The sequence below is a fragment of the Cebus imitator genome, unplaced genomic scaffold (assembly GCF_001604975.1).
Source record: "Cebus imitator isolate Cc_AM_T3 unplaced genomic scaffold, Cebus_imitator-1.0 Scaffold690, whole genome shotgun sequence".
NCBI lineage: Eukaryota > Metazoa > Chordata > Mammalia > Primates > Cebidae > Cebus > Cebus imitator.
This window is the reverse complement of record NW_016108005.1, coordinates 660,924-673,645: the sequence shown is the minus strand read 5'-3', so window position 1 is coordinate 673,645 and position 12,722 is coordinate 660,924. Positions and strand designations below refer to the sequence as shown.

General features: G+C 48.5%; 1 protein-coding gene across 1 annotated transcript in view; it reads right to left on the bottom strand.

Annotated features, from left to right (window-relative positions):
- Positions 1 to 5,648: 5,648 nt before the first annotated feature.
- CRKL (CRK like proto-oncogene, adaptor protein) overlaps positions 5,649 to 12,722 on the bottom strand; it is a 35,745-nt gene continuing 28,671 nt past the window's right edge. Inside the window, exon 3 of the mRNA XM_017518631.1 lies at positions 5,649 to 9,671. Coding sequence (XP_017374120.1) covers positions 9,537 to 9,671 — 135 coding nt within the window. The 3' untranslated portion in view covers positions 5,649 to 9,536. The remainder of the gene's footprint in view (positions 9,672 to 12,722) is intronic.

Genomic DNA, 12,722 nt, shown 5'->3' with positions numbered 1-12,722 from the left:
AAAAAAAAAAAAAAAAAAATTACGATAAAAAAAATTGGAAAAATATGGAAGAAACCAAATGGATTTCTAGTTCAACTAAATCATAATTATTCAGTGTCTATTTTTTGCCAGAAACAGTATATTTCATGTCCACAATCAGGGCTACAGACCCAGCTCTCAAGTGTAGGTGTCTCCTAAGCAAATTGAAGAACACAGGCATATAAGTTCATTAAATTAATAACCCGTTCTCTCCCTCTCTCTGTCTCTCTCTCTCCTTTTTGAGACAGAGTCTTGCTCTGTCACCCAGGCTGAAGTGGAGTGCAGTGGCACAATTCAGGCTCACTGCAACCTTAAGCCACTGTGCCAAGGCTTTTTTCCTTTTTGAGACAGAATTTCGTTCTTCTTGCCCAGGCTGGAGTGCAATGGTGCAATCTTGGCTCACTACAACCTCTACCTCCCAAGTTCAAGCAATTCTCCTGCCTCAGCCTCCCAAGTAGCTGGGGTTACAGGCACCCGCCACCACGCGCAGCTAATTTTTATAATTTTAGTAGAGACAGGGTTACACCATGTTGGGCAAGCTGGTCTCAAACTCCTAACCTCAGGTGATTTGCCCACCTCGGCCTCCCAAAGTGCTGGGATTACAGGCATGAGCCACCGCACCCAGCCGAGTCCTGCTTTGTTGCCCAGGCTGGAGAGCAATGGCAAGATCTCCAATCACTGCAACCTCTGCCCCCTGGTTCAAGTGATTCTCCTGCCTTAGCTTCCTGAGTAGCTGGGATTACAGGCATGTGCCAACAGGCCCAGCTAATTTTTGTATTTTTAGTAGAGATGGGTTTCACCATGAAACCCATGGTCAGGCTGGGTTTCACCATGACCAGGTCAGGCTGGTCTCAAACTCCTGACCTCAAGTAATCTGCCTGCCTTGGCCTCCCAAAGTGCTGGGATTACAGGTCTGAGCCACTGCAGCCAGCCGCCAACCCCCAGGTTCAAGCCATCCTCCCACCTCAGCATGTGGTACTACATGTACATGGTGGCATACAGGTATACCACCACACCCAGCTATTTTTTTTTTTTTTTTTGGTAGTGATTTTTGAACCCCTGGCTGGGCTCAAGTGATTCTCCAGTCTCGGCCTCTCCAATTGCTGAGTGTTACAGGTGTAAGCCACCCCTGCCTACAGCTCTTTTGAATGCTGCATCCTAGTTTTTTTCCTTCAACCCGGAAGCCAAAGCATAATTCCCTAAATTCTTAGAGCTGTCTTGGTGAGCTCAGGTGGTCTGCAAACCGCTATTTCCAGAGGGCTGACATGGGGCCCTGCGTGCTCCTCCTCGCAGCCCTGTCCAGGCCCCTCCTCCTCTCGGCTCCCACCGTCTAGGCAGTTACTGGTTACCTGCTTTCTCCTTCTCAAACCTGAGTGATGGGCATCTCGCTGCGCATCTCAAGGGCTCTCCCATTGCTAGTCTTCTCTTCCTCAGACCCCTGAGCCTGAAAGTGCGTTTGCCAGAGCTTTCCTTGGCGGGCGGGCGGGGCTGTCCTCCCGGGGCCCCTACCCTGGCCACCCCATAGATGGAGTCCCTCCTCCCACCGACCCTGCTTCCATCTTAACGAGAGCGGAGCGCAGTGATCCTGCCTCCCTCTGGGGACTCAGGGACACAGGTTACGTAGGGCCGGAGCCCAGGAAGCCCTGAGAGGGCAAATGCGACAGCCCGGAGGAACCATCGGAGAAGGGCGGCGCTGCCAGCCGTTCGGCCCCATGCCCCGCCTTCCGCACCAGGCCACCCAACCTCACCACATGGTACATGGGCTACAGCTCCTTGTTCGAGGGCTTCCGGGAGCCGGAGCCGCACAGAATGAAGGGGTTCACTGGTAGTGGTTCCCACGCTTCGTTGCATATTAAACACCCCTGAAGACCTTAAACTCCAGTACCCAGTCCTATGAAGTCAGACCCCGGGTCTCCACTGGGCAGCGCCCATGGAGAGCCAGTGATGTTGAGGGTGAAGGCCTCTCAGTTCTTTTTTTAGGGACAGTGTCTCACTGTCACCCAGGCTGGAGTCCAGTGGTGCGATCCCGGCTCACTGCGGTCTCGACCTTCAGGGTTCAAATGATCCTCCAGCCTCAGCCTTTCAAGCAGCTGGGAGCACAGGCGGGTACCACCACACGTGGCTATTTTTGAGAGGAGGTCTTGCCATGTTTCCCAGGCTGGTCTCCAACACCTGGGCTCAAGTGACCCTTCCGCCTCAGGCCTTCCAAAGTGCTGAGATTACAGGCGTAAGCCACCGTCCCTGGCCCCATCCAGCTCCTTCTGCCTCGATTACCAGTATTTTCCCTCCTCCAGGAAGCTAGGAAGTCTTCCTAAACCGACGTGGACTCCACAGCGCCCCTCATCCTCAGCACCCCTCATCCTCAGAGTGCTGGTCAGGACATATGCTGCCTGAGCTTACCAGTGCAGAGAAGGGACCCCACTGAGCTCCCACTCTGCTTGCTACCAGGATAGTCCCTGCTTGCTGCCCTTGAAGAACCAGTGTTCACTAGGACTGCAAGAGCAGGGTCCAGCCATAATAGTGGGCTGGGAAGTCACCAATTTGGCCAGAGAAGACACCCCAGAATGACCAGCCTGGAGGTGTCAAGTTTTTGTTGCAGGGTAAGGTTTCAAGACTGGCTGGGCCAGCTGTACTGTTAACCCAGCAGGGAAGCAGGTAGAGGGGTGGCCCTGACTGGGTCCCATGTTGAAGAGTTTCCCTCACCTCAAAGGAAGCCAGTCCAGCATTGCTGACAAAGGTACACCTTTTCAAACTGATTTTTTTTTTTTTTTTTTGGGGGGGACGGAGTTTCGCTCTCGTTACCCAGGCTGGAGTGCAATGGCGCGATCTCGGCTCACCGCAACCTCCGCCTCCTGGGTTCAGGCAATTCTCCTGCCTCAGCTTCCTGCGTAGCTGGGATTACAGGCACGCGCCACCATGCCCAGCTAATGTTTTGTATTTTTAGTAGAGACGGGGTTTCACCGTGTTGACCAGGATGGTCTCGATCTCTTGACCTCGTGATCCACCCGCCTCGGCCTCCCAAAGTGCTGGGATTACAGGATTGAGCCACCACACCCGGCCTTATTTTTTAATTATCTATTAAAAATTGAGATGCTGGCTGGGCACAGTGGCCCACGCCCGTAATCCCAGCACTTTGGGAGGCCGAGGCCAGTTCAAGAACAGCCTGGTCAACATGGTGACCCCCTGTACTAAAAAATACAAAAAGTAGCTAGGCGTGGTGGCACACTTGTCCCGGCTACTGGGGAGCCTGGGAGGCAGGGGTTGCAGTGAGCTGAGAATATGCCACTGAACTCCAGCTTGGGCAACCACACCTCTCCAAAAGAAAAATTGAGATGCTGTCTCAATAGGGGTAACTATGTTGACCAGGCTGGAGTGCAGTGGCTATTCACAGGTACAATCATAACTCACTGCAGTATGGAACTCCTAGGCTCAAGCAGTCCTCCAGCCTCAGCTCCCGAGTAGCTGGGACTACAGGAATGTACCACTACAGCAGGCTCTAAAGGTATTTTTCAAAGATGTCTCTGGAGTAGTTTCTTCCAGAATGATGTGACAGTTTTGATATTTCAAGACAGACTTCTCTCAAATTCAGCAGAAACCTGAAAGTAGGAGCCAGGGACATTTTAGCATCATAGTTCTATATAAATATATATCCTGGGCCAGGCACAGAGGCTCATGCCTGTAATCCCAGCTACTGGGAGGCCAAGGTGAAAGGATCACTTGAGCCCAGGAGTTGGAAGCTGCAATGAGCTATCATCTTGCTCAGTACCCTGAGCAAGACACTGCCTCAAATAGATTTTTTAAAATATTTATTTATTTATTTAGAGATGGAGTCTCACTCACTGTCACCCAGGCTGGAGTGCAGTGGCACAATCTCAGCTCACTGCAACCTCTGCCTCCTCCTGCCTCAGCCTCCCAAGTGACTACAAGCACCCACCACCACGCCAGGTTAATCTTTGTATTTTTAGTAGAGACGGGATTTCACAATCTTGGCCAGGCTGCTCTTGAACTATTGACTTCGTGATCCACCTGCTTTGACCTCCCAAAGTGCTGGTAAATTCTTCTGAGATGGAGTCTCACTCTTGATACCCAGGTTGGAGTGCAATGCTGCAATCTCAACTCACTGGAACCTCTGCCTCCCGGGTTCAAGTGATTCTCCTGCCTCAGCCTCCCGAATAGCTGGGATTACAAGCACCTACCACCACACTCGGCTAGTTTTGTATTTTTAGTAGAGACTGGCTTTCTCCATGTTGGTCAGGCTGGTCTCGAACTCCCAATCTCTGCCTCGGCCTCCCAAAGTGCTGGGATTACAGGCGTGAGCCACCCCACCCGGCCGTAAATTTATTTTTAAGAAAGGGTCTCCTCGGCTGGGTATGGTGGTTCACACGTGTAATCCCAGCACATTGGGAAGCTGAGGCGGGCAGATCATGAGGTCAGGAGTTCAAGACCAACCTGGCCAACAAGGTGAAAACCCGTCTTCACTAAAAATACAAGAGTTAGCCAGGCATGGTGCCGTGCACCTGTAATCCCAGCTATTCAAGAGGCTGAGGCAGGAGAATTGCTTGAGCCTGGGAGGCGGAGGTTGCAGTGAGCCGAGGTCGCACCACTGCACTCCAGCTCTGGACGACAGAGCAAGACTGTCTCGGGACAAAAAAAAAAAGAAAAAACAAAGACAGGGTCTCCCTCTGTTACCCAGGCTGGAGTGCAATGGTGTGATCTCTGTTCACTGCAACCTCTGCTTCCCAAGCTCGAGATCTTCCCACCTTGCCCCCAACCCCCACCCCACAGTAGCTGGGACTATAGGCATGCACCACCACACCTGGCTAATTTTTACATTTTTTGTAGAGACGAGATTTCACCATGTTGGCCAGGCTGGTCCTGAACTGCAGACCTGCCCACCTTGTCCTCCCAAAGTGCTGGGATTACAGGCATAAGCCACCATGCCTGGCCATAACTTTTTAAAATGGCTTCCTGAGGTTTTACAAGAAAATAATGCATCTCTCAATACACAAATAAGCATGGGAATAGAGTACAGGTGAAGTCAACAATAAAATGTGCTGAGAGCTGGGAGGAGAGACAGGGCCCTGGCTGAGGGGGTGTCAGTGGGCCTCCCAACACCTCAAGCCAATCCATTTGGAGGGCTCCCAAAGGTCATCAGGAAGACCACGTACGAACAAGAGGAGTTAAGAAAGCTGCACAGATATCATGCCCTGACCTGTGATGAGGCTGCTCACTTCCCGACTTCTGCTTGAAACCATTCAACCCTGGATAGCTCATGCTGAAGAAATATTTAATAGAAGCCTCAGATATGGGTGTCTAGAAAAACATCCAAGTTCTCTGTGGTGGTGCAACCTGTCAGAACTATTGCCCCATGCTCAGAAGGCCAAGCACTAGGCTCCCACACAGCGCCTACTCTGCAGACACTGGGAGTTGGATTCTTTCTCTTTGGAGGGAGACCCGAAGGGCTCCCCTCTGAGTGCCCAAGTGTTAGAATGGGCAGATGCCAAGACTTCATTTGAGCTCTTGGTCAGCAGCAGCACTAAGGGGTCTCTGAGGAGCATCAGATTTCACCACTGCTGAACTGCTGAGGAGGCTGGTGGGGGCTGACTGAGGAGACACTGAAACACCAAAGCTGCCGCCACCACCGGCTGATCCAAGTTTTATTGAGACAATATACAAACAGGCCATGGAAACAAGGGTTTTGATGCTGGGACCAGTAACGTAAAACGGAATACAAAAATAAAAAGGCACTAATCTGTTAAGAAAAGACACTCGATGTATTCTAAGAATATAAGTCATTTAATACTGTTAATTTTATAGCACAAAATAAAACAAGCTATGATCCCCAAAAATAATTTTAAAAGCTTACACAGAAAATATTATTGCCTGAAGTTTATGATCTTTAAGTTACAGGTCAAAAGAGTTTTACGTTGTTGATGTTGTTGTTGTTTTAAAACACACAGTGAAGACTGTCTAAGAAGCAAGGCCACTGTTCCTCCTGCAGGGACAACGATCCTCTCAGAGACCTGTCCTTCTACTCCTTTAGAAAATAAAACCAGCCCAGTGTCCACACCAACAGCAGTTACCAGGGGCATAGTTCTCCAGTCCCAAAGGATGGAGTTGAGGCAGAGCTCAGTGGTGTCCACAGAAAGCATTAGTCTTAGGTACTGTGTTAAAACAATCAAGAATTCATTCATGTTTAAGAGGTTAATAACCATAATATTAAATGATTAAATTACAAACACCTGGCACAAAACCACATCATCCCTTTTCAGAAATAAAATGTTCATATTCCTCTGAGCAAACATAACAAGAGCAGTGGCCATCGCCTCAGGCCCGTCTTGTCTGTAAACAGCTGTAAAGGAAAGCAAGCACAGTGCCAAGGACATGTAAGCTCCCAGGAGGGCACAGCTGTCCTTCCCTTTCAGTTTCCCAAACACAAGCACAGAAGGTGTCTAGTCTGGGTGACCAAAGTCCTCAAACGGCAGCCGGTCAATGCATCCTCTTCCTTGTTAACCATGTCGTTAGGTGGTTCCACACAGCACAGACACGGCTGACTCCTGCACTGCAGGTCCTTCCCAGGATACACAAGTTTTTAACCAGTCAATGCCCTCTAGTATGTAATTTGTCTCCTTCCCAGGTGAAAAACCATAGTGAGTTAATTTAACATCCAAGTATTTCTTTAAACATGGTAGAGCAGAGCAAGTAGCCATTATAAACACCCACGCTCTGGGTCAGATTTGCACTGCTCTACGGAGCACAACAGTCATCCCAGACCAGTGGGGAACCCAGGCGTGAAACTGAGGCAGGGGTGCTGCTTTCACATGTTTAGTGTGAAGAAGAGAATATTCCTGTCTGATTAAAAAACTGGTAAGGTTGTAAGTCAAAAAGTTTACTACTTTTGGCACATATCTGGAGTTCAGAGCTCAAGGCTCATCTTATTTTGAGCTCTGAATCTCCTGGCAGCCCTGGATGCCATTTTCATGGGCCAAAGTAATGAGCTGATTAATTAGAAAACCATAAATACCCTAGGTATATTTGATTCTGAAGTGCACCACACAAGGTGGGTAGGGGTATTGGTCAGTAGACAGGGCTGAAAGGAAACCTTGCTTTCTAAAATGGCCAGACTTCTTGTGTTCGGAGTCATCTGCTGTCATTCAAAGGTGTCAAGCCCTTCAGGTAAATCTGGTTGAAAAGGCCTAAGGGTCTGTGCCCTCCTTGAACAGGGCACACATTCCTCCCTCTGCTAGAAACTTCACTCAGGGTTCAACATGGGCGAAGATGAACCAGGTCATTGGCCAAAAGGCAAACACTGTTTCTAGGCAGAGCTTGGGGACTCTGTGATACGTCTGCCACTTGTGGGTGCTATGTCAGGCCTGAATCCAAAATAAGCCAACCTGACACACCTGATCAGAAGCAGCAACTACCGTAGACCATGCAGAACAGGAGGTGGCCACTGTTCTCACTGGCAAGGAAGAGGTGATGTCCAAGGCTTTTCGAGGAAAACCACAGACAGGAAGCCATGGTGATAGTTTTCCCAACTGACCGTTAATTCTGCGACAGGAACACTCTCAAGATTCATTAATATGGCAGTTATCTGCCTGACGGAATAATTATTTAAAGAAAAATTGAAAAATGGTTGTTTTGCAGGTTCTGTCTCCAGAAGGCATTGCTTTAAATCTCAAAACCTAGGAACCTCCACAGACAGGGCCACAGTCACAGCAGATGCTCAGTAAGTGACAGTCATTAAGCTGTTGCTACATTTCCAGGTCTGCTGTGTTTACTATGAACTGAGGTTTGTCTTTACCGGGCCCAGAAGGGAGAGCAGACTGAACTGCACAGGAATCCCAGAATTCTAGTCTGTTATGTGCAGCAGATGACAGATGAACCACACGTGTATACCAACTGGCTTGTATGAACAGGCCTATTTTAGCTGACAGGGAAATGCTTTAACATCAATACACTGATAAGTAGTTAATGGTAAACTGGTTAATGGTCTCCCTGGTCACTAAAACATTCGGACATCAAACAGATTAACCATTTCCAGAGCTTGCATTTCCTTTGCTTGGGAGCACCACAGACACTTAGACTATGAGACCAGTATCAGCAGCACCAACTTTCTCTGGCAGCCTGGTGAGACTGGGCCTGGTCACGGAGGTCTGGGCTTCAGTGAGCGGAATTTAATGATTCATTAGTGAGTCCAATGATTCTATGAACAACCCCATTTTTTAAAGAAATTTAAGTCTTAACCTTAAAGGGGTACATTCACTGAAAAGCTGGAGAGAAAACTGGCCAAGTGCCCTCCAACCCACTGCTCTTATCACTGGCAAACAAGGTAAGCAAAGGTTTCCCTAAAGTACTCCCCAACTCTGATGCTTTTGAGAACAAGTAAACCAAGGGGCTGTGCACATAGCCTGGCACACCAGAAATGCATTATTTTGTGTGTTGTCTGCTGCACGGTAAAACAAGGTGCTACTGGCAACCAAGACAATAAAGGCCTCTGCTTCAGGGTTGTTCTTTTCAGATTCCTTTAGTTACAGCAGCTTCAGTTTAGAAGCTCAGAGGCATGTGTCATTCCTTGCACCATCATAAAAACGCAACCTGCTACTTAACCTGTTTAGAACACACAAGTCTAGGCCGGGCGCGGTGGCTCAGGCCTGTAATCCCAATACTTTGGGAGGCTGAAGCGGGGGAATCACCTGAGGTCAGGAGTTCGAGTTCGAGACCAGCCTGGCCAACATGATGAAACCCCATCTCTACTAGAAACACAAAAATTAGCTGGACGTGGTGTGCACACCTGTAATCCCAGCTACTTGTGAGGATGAGGCAGAAGAATTGCTTGAATCTGAGTGGCAGAGGTTGCAGCGAGCTGAGATCGCACCACTACACTCTAGCCAGGGCAACAGAGCAAGACTCTGTCTCAAAAACAAAACAAAACACACACACACACACACACACACACACACACACAAACACACACACACGTCTAATTAATTAGTCTTCCAAAACCAAACCAAACCAAAAGGAAATAAAAAGCCAAATTTTGGAATTTTAGGACAGAATTCTCTCTTCCTTATTAAGGTTCACTTCCTGTTGTCCAAAGAAAAGCAAGATGGCAGCAGAGGCACTACTCTGTGAAACAGCAAACATGCAGTATCTTGCCATGGCCTCAAGCTTTCTCTGATGAACATGACAGAATCAGTCCCATGTACAAACAGGCAGCGATGAGAAGGAAGACCCTTTCCTCGTCAACTTCTCTCCACTTGTGTGCTTCCATCAGTATTTCCAGTTTATGATCCAAAAGAACCCTAAAATCAGCTACTCTTTGACAATACGACTATGATACAAACATCAGGAGGCAGCCGCTGTGTGCATTGCAAATGTGTGTGCGACTGTCAGTCTGCAGAAAGCTGGACTTCAGCAATGCAGTGTGACTTGCCTATGAAAGAGAATGCTTTCCCACTTCAAAGGAGACTAGGACAGGCAGAACAACAAAGCAGCAGGAAACAGGGCAACGGCAATCACTCGTTTTCATCTGGGTTTTGAGGGTCAAAGATTTTCACGTGCGTAAAGGGGAAAAGACCTTTGCGCCCATTCACCTCGCCTTCCCACTGACCGTTTATATTCATCCTTGTGACTTTCACAATGTCACCAACCTGTATGGATGAAGAAAACAAAGTTAGCATTTCTCTGCAACAAGAAAAAGACAGTTTACATTAAATCACAAACACTACCCTATCCAAAGGTCCCATACATTATTATCTAGACATAGGATCTCACTCTGTTAGCCATGCTGGAGCATAGTGGTGAGATCACTGTTCAATGTAACCTCTAACTCCTGGGCTCAGGTGATCCTTCCACCTCCACCTCTTGAGTAGCTGTGACTACAGGCATGTACTACCATGCACATCCATTTTTAATTTTTTTTTTTATAGATGGGGTCTGTCGCCCAGGCTGGAGTGCAATGGCACGATCACAGCTCATTGTAACCTCTAACTCCTGGGCTCAAGCGATCCTCCCACCTCAGCCTCCCAAAGTGCTGGGATTACAGGTGTGAGCCACCATATCGAGTCTATTTTTTTTTTTGTTTTGAGACAAAGTCTTGCTCTGTCACCCAGGTTGGAGTGCAGTGGTGCAAAACTGGCTCACTGTAACCTCTGCCTGCCGGGTTCAAGTGATTATCCTGCCTCAGCCTACCAAGTAGCTGGGTCATAGGCACAAACCACCACACCCAGCTAATTTTTGTATTTTTAGTCGAGACGGGGTTTCACCATGTTGGTCCGGCTGGTCTTGAACTCCTCACCTGAGGCCATCTGTCTGCCTCAGCTTCCCAAAGTGCTGAGATTACAGGTGTGAGCCACCGCACGCAGGCCCAGTCTATTTTTAAGGACCAATCTCTTTTTCCTTCAATGCTTAGGGTTAAAAATCAGAAAGTGCCAAAAACTAAGTGTTACCAATGAGCCCAATGCACTTCTCAGCTGGTAAGAATGCAAGTTAAGAGAAAAAGCTTTTGGGCTAGGCATGGTGACTAACGCCTGTAATCATGGCACTGTGGGAGCCTGAGGCAGGAGGATCACTTGAGGCCAGGAGTTTGAGACCAGCCTAAGCAACATGGTGAAACCTCATCTCTTCTAAAAAACAGAAAAATTAGCCGAGGGTGGTGGTACATGACTGTAGTCTCAGCTACTCAGGAGGCTGAAGTGAGACGATGGCTTGAGTCCAGGAGGCTGAGGCTGCAGTGAGCCGTGATCGTGCCACTGTACTCCAGCCTGGGCAACCCAGCAAGACGATGTCTCAAAAAAAAAACCCCCCCCCCCCACACACACACAGCTTTTGAGCACAAAGGAGCTCCTCCCCAACCAACCCTCTATTTTGACCACTAACCCCAACAGGATAGAAATGAACACATGATTCTGAGAATGGTTAAAGTCAAATCACACAAAAATATGTACTTTAAAAAAGACCTTCAGGTGGTAGCCCTTGCAGACAGGGTGTTACTCTGTTTAGAGCACTAATCTAAGGTTCTGTATTGTGTGCTTAGGTCCATAAAAACGCAACTTGAATATCAGACTCACCTAAAATCTAAGCCAATAGGAAATAAGCTTTCGTCTGCTTAAACACATATAGAGCCAGGCATAGTGGTACGTGCCTATAGTTCCAGGTACTTGGCAGGCTGAGGTGGGGGGACTGCTTGAGCCCAGGAGTTTGAGACCAGCCTGCACAATACAGCAAGACTGCATCTCAAATAAAATAAAAGCAGGCACAAGGGGGCACAATCCAGTGGTCCATGCATGAACTTTGGAGCATGGCAGGACTGAAGCAATGTCCTGGTTCTGCCACTTTTAGAAACTACATGGCTGTAGCAAACTGCTTAAGTTCTCCAAATCTGTTTCCTTCCCACTCTGAAAGGTTCTTGCAGTAATTAAATGATTATTGCTAAGTAGAACCCATCCCCCAACGCCATGCCCCCTCTACTGGTCATAACCTTTGGATGCACAAAGGGAAGAGTTGGAACTAGCACTGAGAAGCACAGTACTGTATGTATCAGTGGGTTTTCAACCTCGTCACCGGCAAGGATCCTCCCAAACCAATGAGGAACAGGCTGAAAATGGGGTCTAATAAATTCCTATGAAGGATACTAAGCAGCCGAGGAAGATGGAGATGAGCTAGGGATTGAAAACTGCCAAGAACACTCACACCTCATGCCTTCCAATTAACTTGTGAGTCTGGGGGTCTTTAACAGGATACTTTCCGTATGATCCTACCTAAGTAATTAAATAAAATTTACTGAACATCTATGACATGGAAAATGGGCAGGTCAATTTCTATTCTCAAAAACTTCTGGCTTTTGACCGGGCTCAGTGGCTCATTCCTGCAATCCCACCATTTTGGGAGGCCAAAGCGGGCAAACCACGAGGTCAAGAGATCGAGACCAGCTGGCCAACATGGTAAAACCCTGTCTCTACTAAAAATACAAATATTAGCTGGGTACGGTGACGCACGCCTGTAGTCCCAGCTACCCAGGAGGCTGAGGTAGGCGAATCACCTGAACCCGGGAGTCAAAGGTTGCAATGAGCTGAGATCATGCCACTGCAGTCCAGCCTGGCAACAGAGTAAGACCTTGTCTCAAAAAACGACTGGGCTCAGTCAGATTACAGGCTCACACCTGTAATCCCAGCACTCTGGAAGGCTGAGGCACATGGATCACCTGAGGTCAGAAGTTAAAGAGCAGCATGAGCAGCATGGCCAACATTGCGAAATCTCATCTCTACTAAAAAATACAAAAATCAGCCAGGTGTGGCAGCAGATGCCTGTAATCCCAGCTACTCAGGAGGCTGAGGCAGGAGAATCGCTTGAACTCGGGAGGTGGAGGTTGCAGTGAGCCAAGATCATGACACTGCACTTGGTGTAGCCGGGCACAGTGGCTCACACCTGTAATCCCAGCACTTTGAGAGGCCAAGGTGGGAGGAAAACTTGGGGCCAGATGTTCAAGACCAGCCTGAGTGAAACAGTGAGATCCCCAGTTCTATTTAAAAAACGAAAGACGGTCGGGCGCGGTGGCTCAAGCCTGTAATCCCAGCACTTTGGGAGGCCGAGGCGGGTGGATCACGAGGTCAAGAGATTGAGACCATCCTGGTCAACACGGTGAAACCCCGTCTCTACTAAAACTATAAAAAATTAGCTGGGCATGGTGGCGCGTGCCTGTA